At 35.8% G+C, this 26259-nt stretch overlaps 4 protein-coding genes across 5 annotated transcripts; 1 reads left to right on the top strand and 3 right to left on the bottom strand.

The window, feature by feature from the left end:
• Nucleotides 1–10: 10 nt before the first annotated feature.
• LOC114366775 (cell wall protein DAN4) lies at nt 11–5620 on the top strand. Its single transcript, XM_028323753.1, has 3 exons — nt 11–100; nt 483–4149; nt 4458–5620. The coding sequence occupies exons 1-3, from the start codon at nt 39–41 to the stop codon at nt 5286–5288; spliced, it is 4560 nt and encodes a 1519-aa protein (XP_028179554.1). The 5' UTR covers nt 11–38; the 3' UTR covers nt 5289–5620.
• A 43-nt stretch (nt 5621–5663) lies between these two features.
• On the bottom strand, nt 5664–6726 carry LOC114366765 (uncharacterized). Its single transcript, XM_028323742.1, has 5 exons — nt 6661–6726; nt 6504–6575; nt 6262–6393; nt 5822–6055; nt 5664–5744 (listed from the first exon to the last, which is right to left on the bottom strand). Exons 1-5 carry the CDS (start codon nt 6724–6726, stop codon nt 5664–5666), a joined length of 585 nt encoding a protein of 194 aa, XP_028179543.1.
• Nucleotides 6727–7231: 505 nt separating this feature from the next.
• Nucleotides 7232–17965, bottom strand: LOC114366779 (uncharacterized). 2 transcript variants are annotated; one of them, XM_028323756.1, is made up of 5 exons: nt 17838–17965; nt 17099–17173; nt 16549–16671; nt 7753–7983; nt 7232–7366 (listed from the first exon to the last, which is right to left on the bottom strand). In XM_028323756.1, the coding sequence occupies exons 1-5, from the start codon at nt 17877–17879 to the stop codon at nt 7280–7282; spliced, it is 558 nt and encodes a 185-aa protein (XP_028179557.1). In that variant the 5' UTR covers nt 17880–17965; the 3' UTR covers nt 7232–7279. The 2 variants fall into 2 exon arrangements, with proteins under 2 accessions (XP_028179557.1, XP_028179558.1); XM_028323757.1 differs by lacking the exon at nt 16549–16671 and adding an exon at nt 9634–9756.
• A 4946-nt stretch (nt 17966–22911) lies between these two features.
• LOC114366781 (uncharacterized) lies at nt 22912–25651 on the bottom strand. Its single transcript, XM_028323758.1, has 5 exons — nt 25557–25651; nt 25417–25467; nt 25255–25341; nt 24894–25127; nt 22912–23092 (listed from the first exon to the last, which is right to left on the bottom strand). Exons 1-5 carry the CDS (start codon nt 25593–25595, stop codon nt 23063–23065), a joined length of 441 nt encoding a protein of 146 aa, XP_028179559.1. The 5' UTR covers nt 25596–25651; the 3' UTR covers nt 22912–23062.
• Between the last annotated feature and the right edge of the window lie 608 nt (nt 25652–26259).

Below are 26259 nucleotides of genomic sequence, written 5' to 3'. Positions count from 1 at the left end.
CTCAGTTTCAGGTCATCACGAGTGCATGGGTAGTCAAGATGCAGGCGTGGTGTCTCTTTTTCGTTGTTTCCTGCGCCTGGGCAGCTCAGGATGAAAGCAGGTAATTATCATACTTGATATTTTAAACATTAACTATAATTTTCTTCCGCACTTATCGATAAAATCTGTCGTAACAAGCTTTGAATTCACATCAAATCATGATAATAGAGACTTTTTTTTTAAATGTCTTATTACCTACCGTGTTTTTTTACACCTTTACTGTTGACACATAGTTTAGGTTATAGTTGTTGCACTTCAAGAAGGCGAGTTGGCTTTACATGTGTGGTGACTCGCTACTGTTCGTTTTTCAAAAGTTGCATGTACACGTACACACACAAGTAAAGCTCACTCGCCTTTGTGAGTTGCAAGAACTTTAATAGGTATAATAAATTGTCTAGGGTTCAACGTTCCTATTAATTAATCTAATATTTTATACATTTCAGGGCCAAGAAGCAACCGATAGTGGTAGATGCTGTGGGCAACACTCTACCTCCACCATCAAACGTTCCAGCTACTGTCGGAAGCCCTATCACCCTACTGACACCAGACAGATATGAATTCTACACTTTTGATGAATCCGGAGAACTCGTGAAACGGCTGATGACCCTAGAAGAGATACAAGCAATCGTCGCAGCAGGAGAAGAAACGGAAGGCCTGGTTACATTAGCTAATGATAACCAACCACCACCAACCTTCAATTTCAGTCAACCACCGTATACTGTACTCCACAGTGTCGTTACCAATGTGCAGAATGTGTTGAAAGAACAAATGGAAGCTCACAAAAAGGATCCCATGTTCCAGCCTACTTTGGACACCCCTGATGTATCGGATTCTTGGAGCTTGATCTTGCCATCGATCTTCGGTAATACTGGTCTGGATATTGTCCCTGATAAAACATCTACTAGCATTTCTAACCCTGAAACAGAAACTCTAGACTTTAACCATTCTAACTCTGAAGTCGATGACACTAATTTAAGCAAAGAAGGTAACAATGAGATTATTAGTAGCTCCACAACGGTTGATGGAGATTTTGTCACGGTTAGGGCATCACTTGAAGAAGAAAAGACTCCAGCACCAACTACAACAACTACTACTACTACTACAACGACGACAACTACACGTAGACCTACAACGACAACAACAACTCGAAAGCCAACAACCACCACTCGTAAGGCAACAACAACAACTACGACAACTACCACTCGTAGGCCAACAACTACTCGCAAGCCTACAACAACTACAACAACCACTCGTAAACCAACAACTACTACAACAACAACTCCTAAACCTACAACTACGACAACAACAACAACAACGCAAAAGTCAACAACAACCCGAAGGTCAACGACAACCACTACAACAACGCCAAAGCCAACAACAACTGAACCAACAACTGTTTCAGAAATCTCAAGTACAACCAGGCGCTCTGTACAGTCTACGTCATCTAAGCCGCGCATCACAACTAGTTCAACAAGCAGGCCTCGCATTACTACAACGACTTCGACTAGTAAGCCTCGTATCACAACTACAAGCAAACCTCGTACCACCACCACTACAACTACTACCATTAGGCCGCGTGTGACTTCAAAATTACCAGTTACTACTTCTAGTACACCACTTGAAACTATCAGTACGACACCCGAACCTTCGACAACTACTGCCAAGATAGTAAGAATCACACCTAAAATAACTACAGTTAGACCTTCAACTACAAAGGTACAACCAACGTCATCAACAACATTGAAGACAAATGAAATCAACTCAAATAACATTCAAGTTTTGAATAATGACGTCACTGAAGCACCTGACGCTGAGAAATCTACTGTGCATTATGAAAAAATTAGTACATACATTCCTATTTCAACCGCGTCTTATGTTAAGGAAAAAACATCTCCAAGTTCTGTAAAAACCACTGAACCAACATCAGACTTTACAAGTACTACAAAAAGATTTGCAACTACCTCAACAACGGCCAAGATTCAATCATCATCTGAGATGCAGCCTACAATAACAACTTACAGGCCACCAACGACCAATAAAAACGTTGATACGCCCACTACAGAAAGTCAAGAGCCGGATAAAATAAATACTACTACACTCACGACTCAATCGGTTTCACCATCGACCACCGCAACATCAACTGAGTTCATATCACTCGATAACTCTCAGACATTAAATACAGAAGACAAACCAGTTCTTGATGTATTTGATAACTATAACATTAACGATCCAATCCTCCCCATGTTTGATGTAGCGCAAAGTTTTAGCCAAATAGCTTCAGACTTGGGTGGCAGTTATATGCCATTGCCTACTGTTAGCAATATGTTAGACACCACAAAGTTAAATGAAATGAATTTGGAAAGCAAGGAAAGTTATGAGATGGAAATTCCTAATGATAATGAGTCTGACATTAAACCAACAAATATTTCAGATACTGGCAGTGACAATTTTGTAAAAATTTCTACATTAGATCCTCATGATGACAAAGAAAAAATAACAAAAGAGGAAGAAAAGATACCACAGGAAGAAGACATAACAAAGGCGGAAGAAATCTTAAAAACCGATGATTCTAACGCTTATACAACTCCGAAAATCAATAAAGTTACAACAGTAGTTCCAGACATTTCAACCATTGATCCCATTTTATCAGAATCTATGGGTGATTTGCTCTCTCAAGTTGTATTTGAAACTCCACAAACTATTGTTGATTCGAGTAAGGAGACATTTGACATCAATAAAACTAAAGCGACGACAACTGAAGACACAATTGAAACTACTACCACAGAAAAGATACCATCTAGTACAATAATAGAAAATGCTTCTTCTGCAAAAACTACTACGGAATCTCCACAAGAAGTTCAAGTAAAGACGGAAGAAAAAGAGAAAACGGAGAATGACATACCAGAGGTCATTAAAGTTACTGATGATAAGGAAACTGAAAGCAATGCTGAAGTAAAAAAAGAAAACGTAAGCGCATCTACAACAAAAATCCAAAACTTGGAAGTAACAGAAAAAACAACTTCCGTTGAAAATAATAATAATTATGTACAAATATCAGTTTCTAATGATAATGGTGTAAAGAAAGATGTACCGAAAGATAGTGTGGTGGCTTTGATTTCAGATAAAACTAATGATATTCCCGTTTCGGATACCAAAAAAGAGACAATCGTAAAAGAAAACGCCAATGACGCAACTGGTGTGGAAATTTCCACACCTTCCGCAGACACAGAAGTTAATGTGCCTACGACTACGACTAAGTCTATCGAGGTGACAACTGATACTAATCTACAGAAACCAGTGGTCAAAGAAGAAATTAATGATAAAGTTCCTGAATTTTCACCTAAAATAGATGATTTCAAAAAGAAAATCCAGAAAGTAAATATTGATGACAAAGAATTGGCTAACGAACGTAACAACTCATGGAAACTTATTTCAACAGTGTCTCCGCCAAAATCTAATGAAATACCTAAAGACAAACATAAACATGGAAGTCTGAATTCGGCTGATAACTCAAATAAGGATATTGTTTTAGATTTTTCAAATGAGAATCAGGGCTTAGAAGTAACCACAAAAGATTTAGAAGAAGATATAGCTAAATTTACTGAATTATGTAACGAATTGGCTTTCCGGTACTGGAATGCTATAGTAGAAACCATAGATAAACGAAGGAGTTTTGTTCTATCCCCATATTCCATAACATCTATGCTGGCCATGATGTTTATGGGTGCTAGAGGAGCTACTTCGGGAGAGATGAATGATATACTCAAACTTGATGACATGGTTACGTTTAACCCACATTTCATATTGAAGAATATTTCAGACTCAATTCAAACTACACCTGAGTCAGGCGTCATAATTTCCGCTTTCATCAGAGAACTTTACAGTGACAGAAGTAAAGGAAAAATATTAACTTTCTACAAGGAACGAGCACAGCAGTTTTACAATGGACATGTTGAGGAAATAAACTTCAAATTGATTAGTGATATAATCAGAAGAAGGACTAATTTACTGGTTAAGAGATACACATGGGGCAAGATAGCAGAATACATGAAATCAAATTCGATCACTATGTATCCACCACTAGCCGCCTTCTCTACAAATATCTTCCAGGTAAATATTATTTTGAATTTTACCTTGGAAAAAGTATTTTAAGCGTCGACAAAAAACTAATTTGGGTTCAATTCCCAATTTGGTTCATTAATAAAAAAAAATACCGAGTAGTTTTTAAAATTTTGTACTAAAAATTTATTTAAAATTGATAAGATAACCATGAACAATAGCTAATTTAGAAAGTTCTAGCTTATATGCTTTGAATTTCTTATTTACTTAAAACACTATTTTACTTGTTTTTGTTATTTTGATAAGGTTTCTGTTTCTTAGATTTCAATTGTTTCAACTATGTTCTCTATATTTTGCAGACCGACTGCACGGGATCATCAGTAGACGGAAGGGATGGTGAGATGTACTTCGTGGTCTCACCTAACGTTCGCCAGCGTCGTCTAGTGCCTGTGCCGGCAGTGGTCTACAGAAGCGGCTTCTTGGCTGGCTACGACCCAGTGCTCGACGCTACCGCTGCTGCATTAGGAAACACCAACTCCATAGTCAGCACACTCTTTGTCATGCCAGGACAACAAGGGAACGTTGTTCACGCCGAAGACCTTGAAGCCCTTGAACAACGCATATTAGACGCGAACCCCACAACTCCTGCTTGGAATCGCCTACTTCGCACATTACTCCCGCGGATTGGCTTAGAGCTCCAAATCCCAAGATTCTCCCACAAATCCATATTCAACGTATCATCGACTCTGAAGCAAATGGGATTGAAAGACATATTTGACGCTGACCATGCCGATTTGGGCGGCTTGAACGGACCATCGAAAGATCTGTACCTATCAGATATGATCCAGTCGACAACTTTTGTGACTTGCGGCGAGGATGTCGTCGGCGAGCAGCATCATGTTGAGGAGTATCCCGAATCTTTGGACAAGGTTGCGAGACGTCGGTCTTCCAGGTGGACATCTGACTGGGACGAGCCAAGAGACTACCAGAGAGCTTTCCATGACCCTCACGACGTCGGTGAAGCTATGCATTTGCCTTTGCACCTCCGCCCGAGACAAGCTCGTCTGCCAGCGAGGAACGCTCAACCAGCTCGATTAAAATTTGATCGGCCGTTCCTTTACTTTGTAAGGCACAATCCCTCCGGGATGATCCTCTACGTGGGTCGGTACAATCCGCGGCTCCTGCCTTGAACATATCAGATAAAAGACTGCTAGTTAAGTGTAATTATCCTAAAAGGAAAGTGATAAGGGGTTATACTGGAGCGTGTGATGAGTGTCGGTCTATGAGCATTTACGTGACAGTATTACTTTTTATTTATCGTGCGCGGCCAGTCTACGCTGTTGCAGTTGTTCGCTGCTGCTCGCACTCATGTAATTCATATCAAAACGTGTACAAAGGAATGATGGTATCGTTGTTGAATGCCTGCATAGTTTGTATTGTAATAGTAAATAGGTAGTGTGTTTGAAGAGTATAATGTCATTTCATCGTCATTATAGTTTATATTATAGAATAAATTCTACGTTTCACGAAACAATGAGTTAATTTATTTTTACCTTTTTGATTATTTATTGGAAATATTCTTTGCATTCATCGTAGAAAGCTTTTTGTTCTTTGCACTCCGGTGTTTGTAAAACAGCCGGGCAGTTCTGAAAAATAGATGAAAGATCACTATTTTATAATGACTCTACATTTTTTCAGTAACATCAAAATTTTATATACTCACAACAGTGACGAAATTTCTGATGCAGCTTTGGAATTGATAGAACTGGCACGTATCCAGGGGCATAAGCATTCTGTATCTCAGTTTGCACTCGACCTTGGCGTTCAATATGACCTTCGAAAACTGTGGGTTCAAATCTACCCATTTGTCCAGGTGCATAAAGTATTTCTCGTCGTCTAAATTCCCATCCGGACTTAATAACATGTACTTATTCAACATACATGTCCAGTGTTTACACTGCAAAAAGACTGTTAATCGGTTATCTTTATATTTTATATTTGCTGAATAATTAGGCATGTAATGTACTCGTATAATGGGCTAAAATTAAAATAAAATCTTATTGATATGAGTTTAAGTGTTAGGCAAAATTCGTTTATAAAATGACCACTAATGTTGTCGCTTATTTTATTAAGTTTTAGACTTATTTGAAAAAGAACACCAACCCCGGTTATAGATCTTCTTAGCAGACCAGCTACTTTCGCATTCCTATTAATGAAGTTTACTTTGAAGATTGCACCACATTCTTTTGCTATTTTTCTCTTAAAAAAGGGTGGGAAGACGCAGCACTGACGGTACTGAAAAATTTAATTTGATAATTAAAATACTTTTAGTGTTCTAAAGCCCAAATTCATTAACATTGACTTTTTTGTTAACGATGTAACAGCAAGGGAAATTAGATACTTACCATTATATTAGGTATTGGGTGACACCTATCTGGGACCGGGCCATAGTCTGGGCTAAGGAAGTCATTGGTCACCTAAAACATGTAATCAATCACTCGACCTTTTTTTTAAATAATATTATATGGTATTCTTCACAGAAACAGCATATTAATAACTTACGTATGAAAATGACTTCACCAGCACTAAAACTCTTATAAGAAAATGAATATCTTTAAAGTAAACCATTTGTTCCTAACCAACCTACCAACTACGTTCAACACTAACGATTGAGACTTGCTTAAATTCAGCGACTGTTTGATAAATAGTGGAAATGCTGTACGATAACACACAAAGTTTACATAATCCGGTAACGTTACCTAAAATATCAGATGAACGAGCTAATAGTTCGCTGATTTCATATTCTAGAACCTTTTCTTTGTGATCATCACCTATTTGGTATTTTATAAGTAACGAACCATTAAGTAATCCAAAACGTTATTACTGGAGTTGTCTTTAAATAATAATTATAAGTTAAAAAGTGAGCCTTTAGTTTGGTAAATATTACTACGAAAGATTTTAACGACTGTAGTAGTAGGTACATACATAAGATTAAAATAATTCACTCCTACATTTTAAAGCAGATATTGTACTTAGCCGTTTACAAGACAATTTCTGGTCTGATTTGTGATTGTTGTACATCCAACTGTTGTTACTTAATATAAAGAAAAATACAACTTTCGCGTAGGTAACACTTTATTTACAAATTCTATCTATTTTGTTGTATTTTTATACGAGGATTTTAGTGCTTTGGAAAATACTGAGCGCATTCATCCATGTGTGCCTTCAGTTTCTTGCAGCCTTCTGTATCGGACCAGCTCACGCATTTCTGTAATCAAAATAGTAAATTGAGTGATTTAAGAACACTTTGTTCCAGGTGTCCTATAATTCCTATAAATTGTGTAAATTGTCATGCTGAAATCAATATCATTACGATCATATCTATAAAAATTTAGTGCACCCGAGATTTCCGTAAGTGCCTTATAAGTTTCCAAAGGCAAAAGTTCAATTCCAGCACGTAACCACACATTATTGTGTGTACAAAAATCTTTGTATAGTCTGGGTGATTACGTACTATGTACGTCTGTAGAGAATGTGCATTATTCACCGAAAAAAAAAGTTCTATGTTGCAGCGGTGAAAACGAGAGGTGGGAATAGTCCCGTAAATGCACAGTTTATATGGCGCTGTATACATTTCCAAGGATATCTGCTTACCCCGAACAAATGGAAGCTGATGCAGACGACCATTTTATTGGCCTCGCAGATATGAGGCGGGCCAGGGAGGGGCTGCCCGATGCACCGTTCGATGGCGGCGTCCATGGGCTCCTTCCACTCCGGGTTCGATTCTATCCACTTCTGCAGGTATTCTTTGGTTGCATCGTGGTCAACATCGGACTCGCCCTTGAGGAGGTTGTACTTCTTCATGACGCATAACTGCTTGCTGCACTGGAATTGTGTATTAAAGAATAGTAAGTGAATGTTCTTATGTGAATTATTTCATACACGCTATGGACTTTTTAGGGCATACAGTTAAAAATTTATGACAATGGTTCAAGGAAGATCTTGTGGGGAACAAACGAAACTTGTAATGGAATATGCAAGTTTCTCGAAAGACGTCCACTGCTGGACAAAGGCTTACCTACCTAAACCTATTTATACAAATAGGTAATCAAATTACAACTATTTTATTTATTTAAAGCTCTAAATGAATTTATGCTAGCGTATCTGAATGCAAAAATAATAATTCATTTTATCACGAGTGTCAGCGCAGGTTACTCATATGTAATAGGTATGTAATTAACGACTTTACATCACACTATTGTCATTGTATTCATGCAGCATAAAAATTACATGTAAATATTGAATCTATTGTAAGGTAGGATGTTATCCCCTTGACATTTTTCTATGAATTCCAAAGGGACATATCGTGATGTGATAACTTCTATTGTTGCATACATTTCTATGTAAATAAATAGATCTAGAGCTGTCATAAATAATAAAAGTAAATGCTCTACTACTGGTCTTGGCCTAAAGGCTTATGCCCGTATTCCTAAAGGATGCTTGCATAAGTGAAGCAGCAAATCAAACGCACAGCGTCGAATAGATCTTAGTGATTGGTTAGTACTCACCCTGTGCGTCCACGCGCACTGTGAGACCTCATAGTAATGTTTGTGAATACGGGCGTTTAAATTACTGTGGGTGGATTCGATTTCTGGGCGTGGGTCTTAAAGCTATCATTTCAATTTAGCAAGATAGGTTGGCCATAACAATAATTTGGTGACAAACTTTACGATGTGATTACACATAGATTCCTCTGCTTTACTTAAAATTTAGTTTTATAAACAAGAGCTAACATCGCTAATGCCATTTGCGTAGCCATAAATAAAGTAAGGAAGTAAAATAATAGTTCTTGTCTCAATTTATCTGTACTTAAAAATATAATAGCCTACTTATCCTTAATTTGGAATAAAAATACTTATTTCTATTTGGAACTGAAAGGAATAAGTAATAATCTGTTAGCTTGTATAGGCGGCCCAAGGTTGAAGCATAGCAAAGACATACAACAATAGGGGGACGTCCGCTTGTCTATGATGACACCATTTTTGTCTCGCGGTCACGGCGACGCCATTAAAATTATTGGAATGTAATCATAGCCTTCATGGAGAATATCCCGCCTTTATGTATGTCTACATTTCACAAGGTATGTACTATATAGGTAAGTATAGTAATTACTTGTAATAGAACAATGAGCCGCTCTATGAAATGTCTAGTGTTTCACCCTGTCACGAACCAAACGTCATACATTAACCTGTATTGTACCATTCGCAAGAACGTTACATTACATAATTATGTTCTAGTCTATACTCACTTTAATCATATAATTGATAATCAGGGATAGCTCAAGTCTAGCTTTCAGTCACTCAAATCTGTTTTCTTGTTATATTTTAGGTCATGTAAAAAAACATAAAAATAATTTATTTTCTTTTCCTAACTTGGCTTTTGGGGTTTTTAAGGGCCGAACCCAGCAAGGTATCTTATTAAATCTTTGTTTTTTAATAATCTCAGCCTAAAAGAGATATTTTAGCTTAAACTTACGTCTGGGGGTCCGTGAGGAGGTCCAGGCCTCTCTGGCTCATCCTCCAGTTTTTTGAACCCGCACTCCTGAAGGTCCTCATCTTTGAAGAAGCTGGGTATCTTGCAACACGTATGGGGTCTGTCCTAAAAGAAGCAAAACATAAAATATAAGTAAAAGTTATAAAAGTAAACTCATTTTCTGAAAATAGGCTTTTAAGAGCTTTTTCACAAAGATATCTAAATTGATCAGACCGTCTATTCCAGTGTGGGATAGTAGAATCAAAAATTGATGTTCAGTGAACATTCATCATCATCATAATCATCATCATCATCATTTCAGCCACAGGACGTCCACTGCTGAACATGGGCCTCTTCTAATGATTTTCAGTTTGGCCGGTTGGCAGCGAGGTGCATCCAGCGCCTTCCTGCTACCATAATGAGGTCGTCCGTCCATCTTATAGATCGTCCATACTGAACTCTATCTTCTGTTTATTATTGGTTTTTGTACTTACCACTCCTTCTGGAGGTCGGCGGCATTGTTCTGGCACATTGGCCAGGAATGGCGGCGGCTCTTGGCACGATATCACCTGAATAAATTATTGAGATAAAATCATTTTCTATTAATAAAAATACAGTTTCGTAGTAGGTATCTAAACCTGTTCAAACATTATTTTCTTATTTTAAAACAGTTATACGTAGTTATTTAGGTACTTAAGTAGTTTTTATTTTATTTAGATCAATGAACAGGGCTTTTAAAGGAATGTGGTCCATAGCAATAAAAANGTCCTTATGAATGGATACTTTGTATAAAGTAAATAATTATGTAAATGGCATGTGTTGCTGGACTTTATCTGCTTAGCTCGCAAGTATAAAATGTCTTGTTAATCATGGTCTCTATTGATTTAAGAAGATTCCCGTCTTAGGCAGTTCGATTTTTTCAAGTTATTTATTATTCAAGAAGAGGCTGACAAGGGTGGCTAAATATCTTGCGCTGCTTCTTCTCAGCACTGACCTATTTATGTCCCAAAATAAAAGTAGGGTTCAAGTGATACTAGGACGTGTTAAAGGGCTTTTTAAAAGCCTTTTTGTTGAAAACAAATGCATTTTATGACTTTACTTTTATATTATCCTTCTGTAGCCAAAAAGCAATCAATATAGCTTGACATCATTATCTCTGGTCCAGAGTTTGATTCCCAATAAGGTTATTGTAGAAAACAAACTTTTCTCTGTCTCCTGTCTAATTAGTTGATGTGAAACCATTGTTGTTTCTGGTCTTTATTACCCAATTGCTTCAAATAATACTTACTTTCATTTTTATTTTGTTCTCGACATGACTCGCCCAGTTCAATTTGTTGTCTAAGGTGATGAGTTTTGTTTATAAAGAGTTCTGGTAGTTGGAGCTCTTGTAAATTCTATAATGCACTTATTAAGTACTTTTATTGACAGCGTTAGGCACTATGAATTCAATTATATATTTTACTAGTAGATGTTAACCATTATTTATTAAAACTATTAACTAAAGTTCTTTGATTTATAAACTACGCATTATGTTTTCCTTTAATCTGACAATTGGGCTAAGTTATATCATTTTACACCAAATAATTAACCAAATCATTAGTTGCGATTTTCAAACGTTTTTGATCTAAGTAACTGATAACATTTTACACATGTACGAAACTTTTGTGGTTAGTGGTATTAGTCTAATTGAATCATTATACACAAAATAAATAAGCATTTGTCTTTTACTTTTTGTGCTATAAATTAAGTTACATTCTTTTTCACCAACCAACAATACATAGTTTTTTTTTTGTATATTAATATGAGTCATCTTATATTGTTAATCACAAATTCAATCTGAACAACTTCAATCGTGTAAAAAGTAGTAACACGAGTCGTACCTCTTGACACAATAAGAAATTGAAAGAAGCCTCCGGTACACTTTGTTAAAAGTAGACATGTATCAATATACACGAAAGAAAACTCAAAATTGGTTCACAAAGCCTTACTTGTATCATTTGGCACAAAATTATTTTCTTTTCTATACGTCGTAGAAACATACCGATAAGATACAAAAATAGCTAATTTTTCAGAGATTCACATTATGTTATAAAGTCAGTTTTGATCTAAGTCGAGTTAGATCCCTTTTCACTGGGGGTACAGAAATATTTTCCATAAAACTGCTCCCCAAATTTCGATAAGATTTGAAACTGCTTGTGCATAAATTATTTTTACATCCTCATATTTTAAGAAACCCGAAAGTAGCATTTCAAGTCCCTGATGATTTAAACTTCGTTCGTTTCAGCCGAAAGACGTCCACTGCTGGACAAAGCTGACAATAGTGACTGAGTTTCTTGCGCTGCTTCTTCTGGCCCATTTATTGTCCCGAAGCAGTGGTAGGGTTAATATTGGGACGTGTAAAAGCGCTTTTTTAAAGCCTATTTGCAAAAATAAATGAATTTTTTAAAGGCTTACCTAAACCTATTTATTATACAAATAGGTCATCAAATTACGACTATTTTATTTATTTAAAGCTGAAAATGAATTTATCCCATCAAAAACAATACTTGTCAAAAAAACCAAGTCTCGCAACTCAGTTGTTCTACGGTAAAAAGTTGTGAGATCCATGTAATACCAAGTCCAGGCCAGGAAATCTTTAACGTTTTACATAAATTGTTGACTTGGCCATCGCACTAAATAATTTAATTTACACGTGTTTTCATGCGATGGCCAAGTCAATATATTTATGTAAAACATTAAAGATTTCCTGGCCTGGACTTGGTATTACATGGATCTCATAACTTTTTACCGTAGAACAACTGAGTTGCGAGACTTGGTTTTTTTGACAAGTATTGTTTTTGATGGGACCTCATTTCTTTTAGTATTTTGTAGACAACAGTTATGTATCTAGAAAACTGGACCGAAATTGAAAAATTTTACTCGACTTGGCGGTTGCACTACCGTGCCCCCAAATCTCATTTCTTTTTGTATTTTGTAGACAGCAGTTATGTATCTAGAAAACTGGACCGAAATTGAAAAATTTTACTCGACTTGGCGGTTGCACTACCGTGCCCCCAAATATTTTAGTTTTTCCTTGATCCATTCACCAAACACTACTTATATACCAAATTTGAAGCTTCTAGGTCTGCTAGAAGTGCCTTAGAGTTTTGATGATCGGTGAGTCAGTGAGTGACAAAATTAAGAAACTTTGACCCGTTATAATTATTAAACTACTGGTTCAAATTGAATGAAATTTGAAATATACCGTGTCTTTACAATGCCTACATGGTTACTGAAAATTCAGCCTTCTAGTTTTATCCACAACGAAGTTACAGGCAGTCGAAAATGGCCTGAATTGCTTCGAGAAAAGGATGGTACGGCCGTGCCGCTTTTTTGCTCGACTTGGTGGGGGCACTGCCGTGCCCCCAGATGCAAGCGTGTCTAAATGCAAAAATAATAATGCATTTTATCACGAGTGTCAGTGCAGGTTACTCCTATGTAATAGGTATATAATTATCGACAATACATCACACTATAGTCGTTGTATTCATGCAGCATAAAAATCACATGTAAATATTGAATCTATTGTCATGTAGGATGTAATTCCCTTGACATTTTTCTATGAATTCCAAAGGGACATTTTATAATATCGTGATAACTTCCATTGTTGTATATTTCTATGTAAATAATAGATCCAGAGCTGTCATAAATAATAGAAGTTAATGCTCTACTGGTCTTGGCCTAAAGGCTTATGCCCGTACAGCAGCAAATCAAACGCACAGCGTTGAATAGAGCTCAATGATTGGTTAGTGTGTCACCCTATACGTCCACGCGCACTGTGAGACCTCATAGTAATGTTTGTGAATACGGGCGTTAATTACTGTGGGTGGGGTTCAATTTCTGGGAGTGGATTTTTAAAGCGATTATCTGGGGGCACGGCAGTGCCCCCGCCAAGTCGAGCGCGAAGCAAACACTGCCGTACCATCCTTTACTGGAACCATTTCGCCGCATTTTCAGTCCCCTATTTGAGAACCTCTGGATAAGACCAGAACGCAGAAATTTTCGTCATCTAGTAAGCTATAATTACATACTTAAAATCCAAAATTTCAAGTCTGTAGGTCATTTAGTTCCGAAGTTAAGCGAAAGCAAAGTTTCGCATTTATGGCACTCACTCACTCACTGATGATCATCAAAATAGAACTAGTACTTCCAATAAACTCAGAGAGCTGAAATTTGGTACAGAGTTAGGGTTTAATGGCCATATAAAGGGAAAACTATAAAAACTAGGAAAATCGAAGATCTGGAGTAACACCACATTCATAATCAATACTACTAGCGCCACACCGGCACCGTGGTGTTCGCCTGTACCGCTTACCGCTAGATGGCGCTAGCACTTTGAGCGTCGATTTTCTGCACCGCGGTGTCCAGATTTTTTTTCCTCTCTAGACCCCCCCGTCGATTAAGTTGAATTGAATCTTGTGTATAGCCTGACCAGGAACATAAAAACCTTGGCATAGAGGCGCGTCAATTGCATTTGATAGTGCAACACTGAGTACAGTCGTACCTGTGTTAAATTAATAGGCTAACTTTATGTATCAGGATTCAGAATTACGGGCTAATTTGATATTTTCATAAATTAACGAAAAAATATTATAAAAGATAACCTGGTTTAAATAAATTAAATGAAACCATCAATCGAGCTAGTAGGATTTATTTTATTATTCATCAATAATAAAATTCAGAACTTGAATATTCAACTGCAATGTCTGCTAAGAACGCTTTAAACTCGGTACTTCGTTCCCAATTCCATAAAATTCAACACTTAAAAAGTGACAAAAAACTTTAAAATAGGTAGTTGAAACAAACCACAGTTAATTTTCATAGTTGACTGTACTATACGATAAACATGTCAGTCAATTTGACAACCTTTGTCGGAAACATTATTCAATGAAAATATTGTCCGAACCCTTAGTATTTCTTTTCAACAAATACTTTAACACATTGTGAACCACTTTTCTTTCACGACTATAAAAAGATTTTAGCAATTTATTCACAAAATCAATTGCGCACATTTAAAATAAAGTTTGTTGACACTATGACAGCAATAAACTGACATGCAAGGTGACATTATAATGAAGTTTTCAGTTACTGTTGCCATTAAAAGAAATTAGTACCATTAGTTTTCCGCAACATGGCGAGGGTTTTTATGTTCCTGGTCAGGCTATAATTTGAATTTGGTTGATTTCGTTAATTAAATCGTGAGGTTCGCTAAGGTAAAGTCATTATTAAAACAATTATGATTCGTTGTCCATTTTAAAGGACGATGTGTTTAATATCGTAAAAAAAATGCCGATAATATTAAAGGACGACGACACGTTAAATAATTATGCCACATTCAACAAAAAGAAGTGAAATCCCATCAAAAACATTCTGTAAAAAAACTAGCCAAGTCTCGATGGAGCTGCTTGTTTATCTCTAAAAAGAAATGAAATCTAGACAAAGTCGTGCCAAGTCTATGGTTCTTTACTGCGATTTCTTTATTATTATAGTTAATGTTGTGTGACTTGGCCGTTGAATCTAGACAAAGTCGTGCCAAGTCTATGGTTCTTTACTGCGATTTCTTTATTATTATAGTTAATGTTGTGTGACTTGGCCGTTGAACAATCTTTATTAAGATAATCAATAATCATGCATAAGTATTATTGAAATACGCAGCTTTATTAAGCCTACAATTCACTGGTTATTAAATCAACGTTTTCCAAGTGGCAATTTTCCATCGTCAATGGGTAGCGGTTCTGGCAACAGATTGGTGCAATGGTGTCATGGAGCACCTGGTTTTGTACCCTTCAACGGCCAAGTCACACAACATTAACTATAATAATAAAGAAATCGCAGTAAAGAACCATAGACTTGGCACGACTTTGTCTAGATTTCATTTCTTTTTAGAGATAAACAAGCAGCTCCATCGAGACTTGGCTAGTTTTTTTACAGAATGTTTTTGATGGGATTTCAATTTAGCAAGATAGGTTGGCCATAACAACGATTTGGCGACCAACTTTACCATGTCGTTACTCATAGATTCCTTTGCTTTACGTAAATTCTTGTATTATAAACAAGAGGTACGTCGTTAATTCAATTTGAGTAGCATTGAGTAAGGAAGTAAAATAATAATTCTTGTCTCAATTTGTCTGTACTTAGAAATATAATACTTACCTATCCTTAATTGGAACAAAAATACTTATACTCTATTTGGAACTGAAAGGAATAAGTAATAATCTGTTAGCTCGTATAGGCGGCCCAAGGTTGAAGCATAGCAAAGACATACAACAATAGGGGGACGTCCGTTTGTCTATGATGACACCATTTTCGTCTCGCGGTCATGGCGACGCTATAAAAATTATTGGAATGTAATCATAGCCTTCATGGAGAATATCCTGTCTTTAGGTATGTCTAGACCTCACAAAATAGGTACTATAAAGGTGAGTATAGAATAGATCATTTACTTGTAACAGAACAACGAGCCGCTCTATGAAATGTCTAGTGTTTCACCCTGTCACGAACCAAACGTCATACATTAACCTGTATTGTACCATTCGCAAGAACGTTACATTACATAGAAATGTTGTAGTCTATACTCACCTTAATAATATAATTGATAATCAGGGATAGCTCTAGTCTAGCTTACAGGCACTCAAATCTGTTTTCTCGTTATATTTTATGTCATATTTAAAAAAAGTCCTTTCAGTTCCTAAGTAGACCCAATATTTTATTAAATCAGAAAGAAATATGCCTACGATTGCTAATAAATTCTACATCTCCGTAATCACCCTATCTATAGAAAATCAAACTTGTTAAGTTTTTAAAGGGCAGAAGCCAGTAAAGTATCTTAATTGAATCTTTGTTTTGTAAGCACTAAGAGTTATTTTAGCTTTTACTTACGTCTGGGGGTCCGTGAGGAGGTCCAGGCCTCTCCGGCTGATCCTCCAGTTTCTTGAACCCACACTCCTGAAGGTCCTCATCTTTGAAGAAGCTGGGTATCTTGCAACATGTATGGGGTCTGTCCTAAAAGAAGCAAAACATAAAATATAAACTTTTGAAGTGTGAAAAGTATTAAAATAAAATATTTGATCATTTCAAGTAGTGATCGCATATTAGCAGTCAGAAATCATGAAGTAAAAGTTATAAAAAAATATTTTTTTTTTATTTAAAAAGTGTTTTATACCAAGATATTTAATTGATCAAACTTCAATTCTAGAGTTGGATAGTAGATTTTACAATGTATGTTCATCATCATCATCATCATTTTTACTACAGGACGTCCACTGCTAAACATGGGCCTCCCCTAGTAATTTTTAGTTTGGCCGGTTGGTAGCAGCCTACATCCAGCGCCATCCATCCTAGGTAGTAACCTTAATGAGGTCGTCCGTCCATCTTGTAGATCGTCCATACTGAACTCTATCTTCTGTTTATTATTGGTTTTTGTACTTACCACTCCTTCTGGAGGTCGGCGGCATTGTTCTGGCACATTGGCCAGGAATGGCGGCGGCTCTTGGCACGATATCACCTGAATAAATTATTGAGATAAAATCATTTTCTATTAATAAAAATACAGTTTCGTAGTACCTAAGCCTATTCAAACATTATTTTCTTATTTTAAAACAGTTATAGGTAGTTATTTAGGTACTTAAGTAGTTTTTATTTTATTTAGATCAATGAACAGGGCTGTTTTTAAAGGAATGTGGTCCATAGCAATAAAAATATTTATTTGATTGAGATAGATTCTCTGTTTGCAAGGAAATTATTAAGTCACTAGTTTTCCGCCCGCGGCTTCGCCCGCGTGGAATTTTGTTTGTCACAGAAAAACTTTATCGCGCGCATCCCTGTTTCAAAAACCGGGATAAAAACTATCCTATGTCCTTTCCTGGGACTCAAACTATCTTTCTGCCAAATTTAATTAAAATCGGTTCAGTGGTTTAGGCGTGAAAGAGAGACAGACAGACAGAGTTACTTTCGCATTTATAATATTAGTATAGATAACATTTTTCAAATATTATTATTATTTATTTAAGCTTTTGCACATAAAAGTGATGTACAGTGGCAGACAGATGTACTTATAAGTATTATTATTATGTTGCAAAGTTACGATCAGGAACTTTTTAAAGTTTACATTTATTTACGAATAAAAATAGATTGCGTGCGAAATCATGAGCGCTAACACCAATCATTACCTGAAACACGGCAACTAAGGCGACGACCACAAACCCCACCATGTTGATTCACGTCTAGGTTCTGAGTGAGGTGACGTAGATCACAGTGGTTATATACCCCGTGGCGACCGTGACAACAATCAAGCCTAAAGGAAGGAAGTAGGGACAATGCTAACTTTTTAGTTTCGAAATCTAAGTAATTGCCAAGAAGACGTCGGAAAAAGCATTGAAGTGACAAGGAAATTGATGGAAAATCGAAAATATGTTATTAGAAAGGAATTATGTAATTAAAACAATAGCTAGGGATCAATTATTATGACTCTATAGCGGTATTTATGTAACTCATTAAGAGAATAGCTAGGAATCATAGGCAATTAATACCGTAAGTGGTATTTAAGTAATTTAATGTTATTTGGTCTATCCCCATTCCGTTGTATGATTGAAAAAGCCTCCGTGTAAATAAAATTAACGTTATACATGTCTAGTTCTAAATTAAAGTGGGGCACCAATCAACGAACACAAACTTTATTTTAAATACATTTAAAATTGCACACTTAGAAAGCAATTAAACCCTTTAACTGGTATTAAATGCTCTAAAAAAATATCCGTCACAATAATGTTCAGATAAAGGTTACAAATGTTTGTTTACAGGGCTAGGCTTTGTTTTTATTAATTTTCTAACCCTGAATTGTCATTAAATCAACTCTGAAAGATTTCCTACAAAAAAGACATTCTTTTCCTGTGTCATCTCATATGCAATAATAATTGTAGCATTTAGAGATTCATCATGATTATAAAGTGCAAAGGCACTTTATGTAATCACGATAATTTTCATTTTAGACATCATTTACATGTACATACAGGGTGCAATTGACACGTTAATAATTTTCTTAAGTAATGTGGAAGTCTCGATATCAGTGATTGTTTTGACTGTAAATTACTGCAAATTCAAGATTTCTTTGGTTATCAACTCAGAAGCATGGTCTAAAACTAAATCATAGTTGAAGTTCTAGTCAATCTGTATTTTTCACCCTGTATTTTTGATATCATTTGCAAATCACCATAGCCATAACATATTACATGGTTAACTAAAGGCAAATTGACCTATTTTAGTTAAATTACCACCCAAACCTGTCAACAGGTACTCGTAAGTACAGTCAACAGCTCATCAGACTATACATTTTTGTTGGAAAATAGACCCTATTTCAACGTCATAAGATGCCACAGCTTCATATGCTGTCATCTGTACTCAGGTATCAAAAGATCACACATAAACACCTGAACTGCCAGCTGATAATTGGCAGGTTTCAGCGCAAACAAATTATGTTCTATGAAAAACTAGCACACCCACTTCCGTTACACTACATGGTATACAAGTATTAATGACCACGGTATGACTCATTTATTTATTTACTTAGGCTTTGATAGAATAAACAACTAAGTACCTTTTTTACCGTGTGTTTTGATTCGTTATAAATACATCATTTTATTCAGTTGATCATTCGATTCATTAGACGTTCGCCAGGCATGATGGTTCATAATTATTGTGGCTGGGTTGCACCATCTTACTCTGACTTTAACAAACGTCAAAAAGCTTTCAAATTCCATACAAAATACACTGTTAAAGTCACGGTTAAATTTAGGTGGTGCAACTCAGCCTAAATATTTAACTATAATACCATTTGTGGTTGCGGTTCGAATCCTGCCGAGAAAGTACAATAAAAATGTTAGACGAAGTATAATACGAGCAGTACGGTGTTTCCTAACACAAGCAACTGTATGCTTAAAAGGAAACTCCAAACCCTGTATGTTATTTAATGTAATTTTGTAATGAAATAAAATATTTTGTATTTTTGTATTTTTTTGTAAATTAATAAAAAGAGGTAAAAAGAGGTAGTACTGGAGCGTTAGATGCTCGCAGTACAATATTGTGATAGTAAGCCATTTATTAATGTAAAATTCAGTGCTACAACAAGGACTTAACTGAAAGTCCAATATAGAATAGCAGAAAACATTATAAATTACAAATATGACTAAATTGGCCATTTTAATCTGTAGCAAATAGTAGAATATCATTGAGCCCCTATCTTCATCTGAAGGCGACTTTCTTGACTGCAGCTAAAGGTCAACCCTTTGTCTGCCTTTATCAGCGTCTGTGCATTTGACTGTTACTGGTTCAATGGGATAACCTGCAGTTAAATTATCAATTCAAGAAGTCTGAAAATTACCTTGAGATTTGGTAAAAACATAATGATCTTGGGGTCAATACACTAGCCTCACTAAATCAAACAATTACTATGTATATAACTTTACTACGAGCTTAAATTGAATATTAAGCTGTCAGCGAATATGAGTGATTTTATTTTAATAGACTTACTATCGGAGTAGCACCTGAAAACATTTAACAACTTCCCTGCCCATGAATCGCATATGACTCACATCAATTGTTATTATTATGTTTACAGTCGTTGGTCCTACAGCTCCGGTCACTGCCCTTAATAAATACCTAAGCACTTACTGAACGTACCACAGGCAGTTCCTTTTGCAGGGGTTCATATGAAGAGATTCTTTCATAAGAGACCACGGGCTATAAGGAATCAAGGCAGTAAGTACACGCATAATCTTTGATAGCTCTGATCGATATATACCTACAGGAATCTTCCTCAATAACAATACTTTTGCATATTATCATCTGTTATCTGCTTTGCACTGGAAAGAGGGAAGAAATTTTAGTTTTTACCTCCTCCTATTTTCTTCTGATTAATGTCGTGGGTCCAACGGTCTTCTTTGTTAGGAGTCAAGCTGTAGATCCCGGTTGCACAGTACTCAGAGGTGGGAGTAGTCCTTATAGTAGTTACTACATATCAATTACTTATGCACCATTTTCTCACCCTGTATAGACTTCATTAACAATCAGAAGCTGTTCTATTTTTTTGCATAAATTGCGACTAATGCAAATCGCTCGTTATAAGCACTGCATCCTCTTTAGGTGTCATGATTGCCCACAGTTAATCTTCAACGTTATAGTTTTTGTATAATTACATTGCGACTGACCACAATACCCTATCAAAAAGGTGAAAAACCCACAACGATGAGTGGCTCTTTAATTTTATCATGGTGCCATACGGTAATGAAGGTGACGTCAATGTACTGCTAGATTAAACTATTGAACGTCATGCTTAATTTTGCTTTATAAGAGCTTTATTTGATAAAAAGTGGAAAATACGCTGTTTGCAAATAAGAAGAGTTTGTATTTTAAAATGATAACAGAAATTGGAAGGTAAAAAACCCAAGAGAGAGAGAGAGGTTCCTTCGAGTGTAGAGAGTCATTGTATCTCATGTTCAAAAATTTTTCAACAGCAGAACCAATTGGATCTCTAAAAGTTAAACATGACTTCAATGTCAATGTTGTTAGTGCTTTTAAGGCCACCCTTAGAGGTTTGTGTCTTCAATAAAATTAACCATTTAGGTAATTACGGAGATGAATGATTAATTGACTTACCTACTTTCTATCTTTCTGTTTCTTTCTTTAGTCAACTGTCTATTTTCAGTAACTGGTTTATCTGATTAATTAAAATCAAAAACCTCTATCAGAGAGTATTCTCTCCTCTCCTTTTCCTAGATTATTTTTTAATTCTTGAGATATTATCATAATTTCTTTCTTATATAGATTATTGTCATCAAACATTAAAGCGTACTTTGCTTGTAGATTGCTGCTGATTTTAATTTAGATCTCAATTTAGATGATTTTCTTACTGCGTCTTATACAGAAATAATTACATATCAAATTACCCTTTGTTCAAGTGCTAGGTTGAGTGCAAATTGGTTTTATTATTTTGCTATCTTCAGTCTTATCTCATGACAACTATAAACTAACTACCTATGTATGTATATGCAATGGAGTGCTTTGATGACCTTCATCTATCTCAACATATTATTATTGTTTGTAAATAAAAATACGAGATAAAACATAATAGAAGATGCAGGTGCAGGGAACAATCACTAGGTCAAATACCATATTACTAACATTGTGACAATACAAAGTATACATAATAAATATTATAATTATTATAAAGACTAGCAGTGCCCGCGACTTCGTACGCGTGAAAATCATTTTTGCTCTGCACCTATTACTCGTAGCGCGATGGTATATAGCCTATAGCCTTCCTCAATAAATGGGCTATCTTGTTAGATAGCCCATATAGATTATAGATAGATGTTTCAGTGTTCTGAAAGAATATTACAAATCGGACCGGTAGTTCCTATGATTATATAGAGCGTTAAAGTAAACAAACTCTTCAAATCAAATTAAATCAAATCAAATATATTTATTTTGCGAACATGGGTTTTATGGAACATTCAGCTTTATAATATTAGTATAGATTGCAGGAAGGCGTTATATGCAGTTTGCTGTCAACCGGCCAATCTGGAAATCATTACGGGATAACGGGAGGCCTATGTTCAGCAGTGGAAATAATGATTATGATAACATAATTTAATAATTTGTTTTCTTAATGTACCTTTGATTGATTATGTATTTTTTGTTTATTTCTTGAAAGTTTGAGTTTTTTTTGCTAGTTTTCAGGTTTAGTAGTACGAATCTAAGAGTATATTTAACTGCCGTATGATTCCTTTAAAAAAGCGAATCATTAAAATAAGTCTTAAAATAAGTCGCTTCAATTTTCTCCTCCACGCAACTTTCTCTATAATGCTCCTAAGCCCTCTTCAACGGCCGATCGAGCAGTCAATTAACAGGTAATTATCCATATAATGAGCCGAGTGTGTCGGACGTCCTCAAGGCAGCGAATCAGTGTCAAGGGGCTCTCAGACCTTGGGCCACTCACCAATTACACGCACTGGGGACAATGAACTGCTGGTGCACTCATGTGCATAACTCGTGGCTTGCTATGATAATGTGGGTTGTATTCTGTTAATAAATGATGTAATGTACTGTACATTTACTTTAGATGCAGCGCAAAACCGGACACTGCAAACAGGGATGTTCGTGGACACTGCAAACGGGAGCCTGCAAAAAACGGAGTGTCTCCGTGGGAGCAAGCCCTTAGGGGAGACCCTTGTGCAGCAATGGACGGTCTAATTTAATCACATGTATTTGTAGTCATAATTATTACACACATGTTTACAATGAAAACTGAATTTTTATTTTATTTTATTAGACATACTAAATGGGTATGCATGAAGCCATAAATTATAAAGATGACCAAAATGAATATTTTTCTCTTCCATCAGCATTTCCACGCATCTTTTGGACATTTCTGAAAAGAAAAACAAAATTTAATACAAAGTATAAGAGATTGAAGATATACCTACTGATGATCATAATTTTCAGGAACATCATTGTTACGATAGGGCGTCGTAATAAGTTTTATTATATTTTATTAAAAATATTAAATTTTATTAAAAAATATATAATATTGTAATATGATGTCAAATGTAATTGCTGTTTGAGAAATATTTCAAAAGGAAAAATGACTAGAGTGTTAATTTAATGACATTATCAAGGCGTGTAACAGTACTCTTAAAGATAATTAGTAGTCTAGTCCAGTGGAGGGTGAAGGGGTGAACTGTAATTACTTTTTAATGTCTTTCTTGATCGTATTTGAAGAGTGGAGGTGGATTCAGAAGATTCATTCGCAGAATTAAAACGGTTATTGATGATCAGGGCATAGCAAGTTAAAATGAACAAAAGACAATGTTCAATATTCAGACTCGTTTGTTCATAGACAGATATTTTTTGGTTATAATTTTACACTGAAGGTTTTGTTCCTTTAGTTTTTGCTATTCGACTATTAAACCAATCAGAGGAACAAAATGGGCAGCATAACCAAAAATTTGAACTGGTGGTGGGCTATTATGTGGTAGCTCGAAATCTTCATTATGTGCATTATCAATGTATTGGACCTACTGTTTCAATTTTATTGTAGTTTTTATGTGAAAATGACGTAATCGAAACAGTAAATTGCATTTTAATCTAATAGTGACGTCATGTTCATAAACTTTCAGAAATGCTACAAGCAAATTCTCATCCTTTCATGTATCTAAGTATCTTCGCGTACCATCAAATAATTTACCGATGACAATAATTGTAAACGGACGGTGTCGTTTTGGAACATGACTAATCCTACAATTTGTCGTCTACATCATCACTCTGAATAGGTTATTAAATAAATAAAATATAACATTAGCAGACTAACATCAAAATTTCAATTGTCGCAACCAATACGACGTAATTGCTTCCTACAAAATGACCATGCACATATTATTCACACTGGTTACACGAACATGAACACTGTGCGCATGATTCACCTTTTCAAACTTTTTATTATAAAGATAATTTTGCTACCTAACAACAGTATCATTTTCCATGTTTTTTCATTGTTGTAATATTAGGGCGTTGACATAAAATTCGTTAAAGGAAGTGACTGTGAAGTGACCAGCATAGGCATTTCTTAATTAAGTAATGTCAGCTTAAAATATTTGAAGAAAAGTTCTAAAAGATCACCACATATTCTGGCTTAGTTTTTGTTTTATCTTCAAAGTCTGACAGGATGCAATTTAGTATTCTGTATTATTTAAATCTCATTGCAGTGAATATTTTAAAAGTAATTTTACAGAATTCCTACTAATGTTGGGATTGCTCTTGATAAAAAATTCAACCGTGAGATGCAGATGCAATCTACAGCGGAGCGAGTTTTCCCTGAAGATGCAACTGTCTTCGTTTGCATTTATTATTATCATGCTATAAATCTAGAAATTACCAAGCTAATTGGAGAAATATGTAACCTGTACAATACAGACATAGCTAAAATCAAGTGGCAGTGGGCGGGACACATAGCTCGTAGAGACGATGGCCGTTGAGGCAGAAAAGTTCTCGAGTGGTGACCACGGGCTGGAAGTCGTAGCGTGGAAAGGCCTCCTATTAGGTGGACCGACAATCTGGTGAGGTTGGGCTGGAGCCTGCATGCGGGCAGCGCAGAACCGTTCATTGTTGAAAACCTCGGCGGAGGCCTTTGTCCAGCAGTGGACGTCATTTGGTTGAAACGAACGAATACTAACCTTCAGCATAGCAATCCCAGTGCATGTAAACACATCATAGGCCCTGCAGGGGTAGTCAAGGTACTGCCTCAGGTCTTTATCCACGCAGTCGGTGATGGCTCTCTCGATGGCCTCCGACCATCCAGGGTGGTTCTCTGACCACTGTCTCAGGTGGTTTCTATAGGCGTCCTTGTTTAGCGTGTTCTTGTCCACTAGGAAACCGGACTTTTCAAACACACAGTGGACGTCGTTGCACTGGAAGAAGTTACTTTTTATGTTTATGGCATCACTCGGATGTATTTAGTTTCAAAGTTGAACTTAATTTTTTTTAGTAAGGACTTTAATTTCTGATTAAGTAAACCTATGGAGGTTAAAAACTTACTGGACCGGCTAACTTTGGGTTAGAGCATTCCGTCAATGGTTTACTGTCTCCAAGTTCTGGGATATCACAGCACGCTGATATGGGTTTCTGAAAGATATGCACTTCAAAAATTATTTGTAATAGCTTTTGTTTTTATGATTAAAGATGGACGAAAATATTTACCAAAGTCGCGCCTCTACTTCGATCTTGATACAAAAGATCAGCTGTTGCTGCCTACAAAATAAATAATACACTTTATTATTATACTTTAAAATTGGGGTTAATTTATATGACTATAAATTTTTGTTACAATATTGACTCACAGCCACGAAAACAACAATTAAACACGTTAATTTCTGCATTTTAACTTCTTCAGTCACAGAACTTGCCACTACAAACACTGATTAACGAAGTAAACATAAAAATGTCAACGCATAATTATATACAAATGTCTATAATATTCGCATCACATTATCAGAGTAAATAAGGTCTTATCAGTAGGTTAAAAGGTACAATTCTTCGTAAATAGTCGTTTAATGTCGTATGCGACTGTTGAACTTGGCGTTATCGTATACGTAAATAAGAATCAATAGCTACATCTTCTGCGAATGCGAAATAAATAAATTATTTCCAAGAAAATATAAAGTGTTTGTAAAACAAGTATGGTTTTTCCTTAAAATTTAATGTATGTTTAGTAGATGATTAACATAAATAAATTACTCATAACGTGGAATATTGATTAAAATCAAATAAATTATTACCTAGATATGTTGGTATTTCCATCTAAATTATGAGTAGGTATGTACCTAATGTTTTTCTCTAACGGCGTTTCGCAATAAACAAAAGACAATCATATCAAAATGGTTCAAGTATTTTAGGATAAACCTTATCTTATATGATGTAAACCTCGCCTTAGCTTTTTAAAATGATACAGCACTTAATAACTATTAGTCATTAGTTACTTTAATTCCTAGTTCCTTGATTAAAATACTCAACCCACCACATCCACACGTACCTAGTGATGGA

This window comes from Ostrinia furnacalis, unplaced genomic scaffold, assembly GCF_004193835.3.
Source record: "Ostrinia furnacalis isolate ACB-3 unplaced genomic scaffold, ASM419383v2 OfSCF0682, whole genome shotgun sequence".
Taxonomy (NCBI): domain Eukaryota; kingdom Metazoa; phylum Arthropoda; class Insecta; order Lepidoptera; family Crambidae; genus Ostrinia; species Ostrinia furnacalis.
Note: the sequence above shows the minus strand (reverse complement) of the source record. Positions and strands in the feature narration are given on the sequence as shown.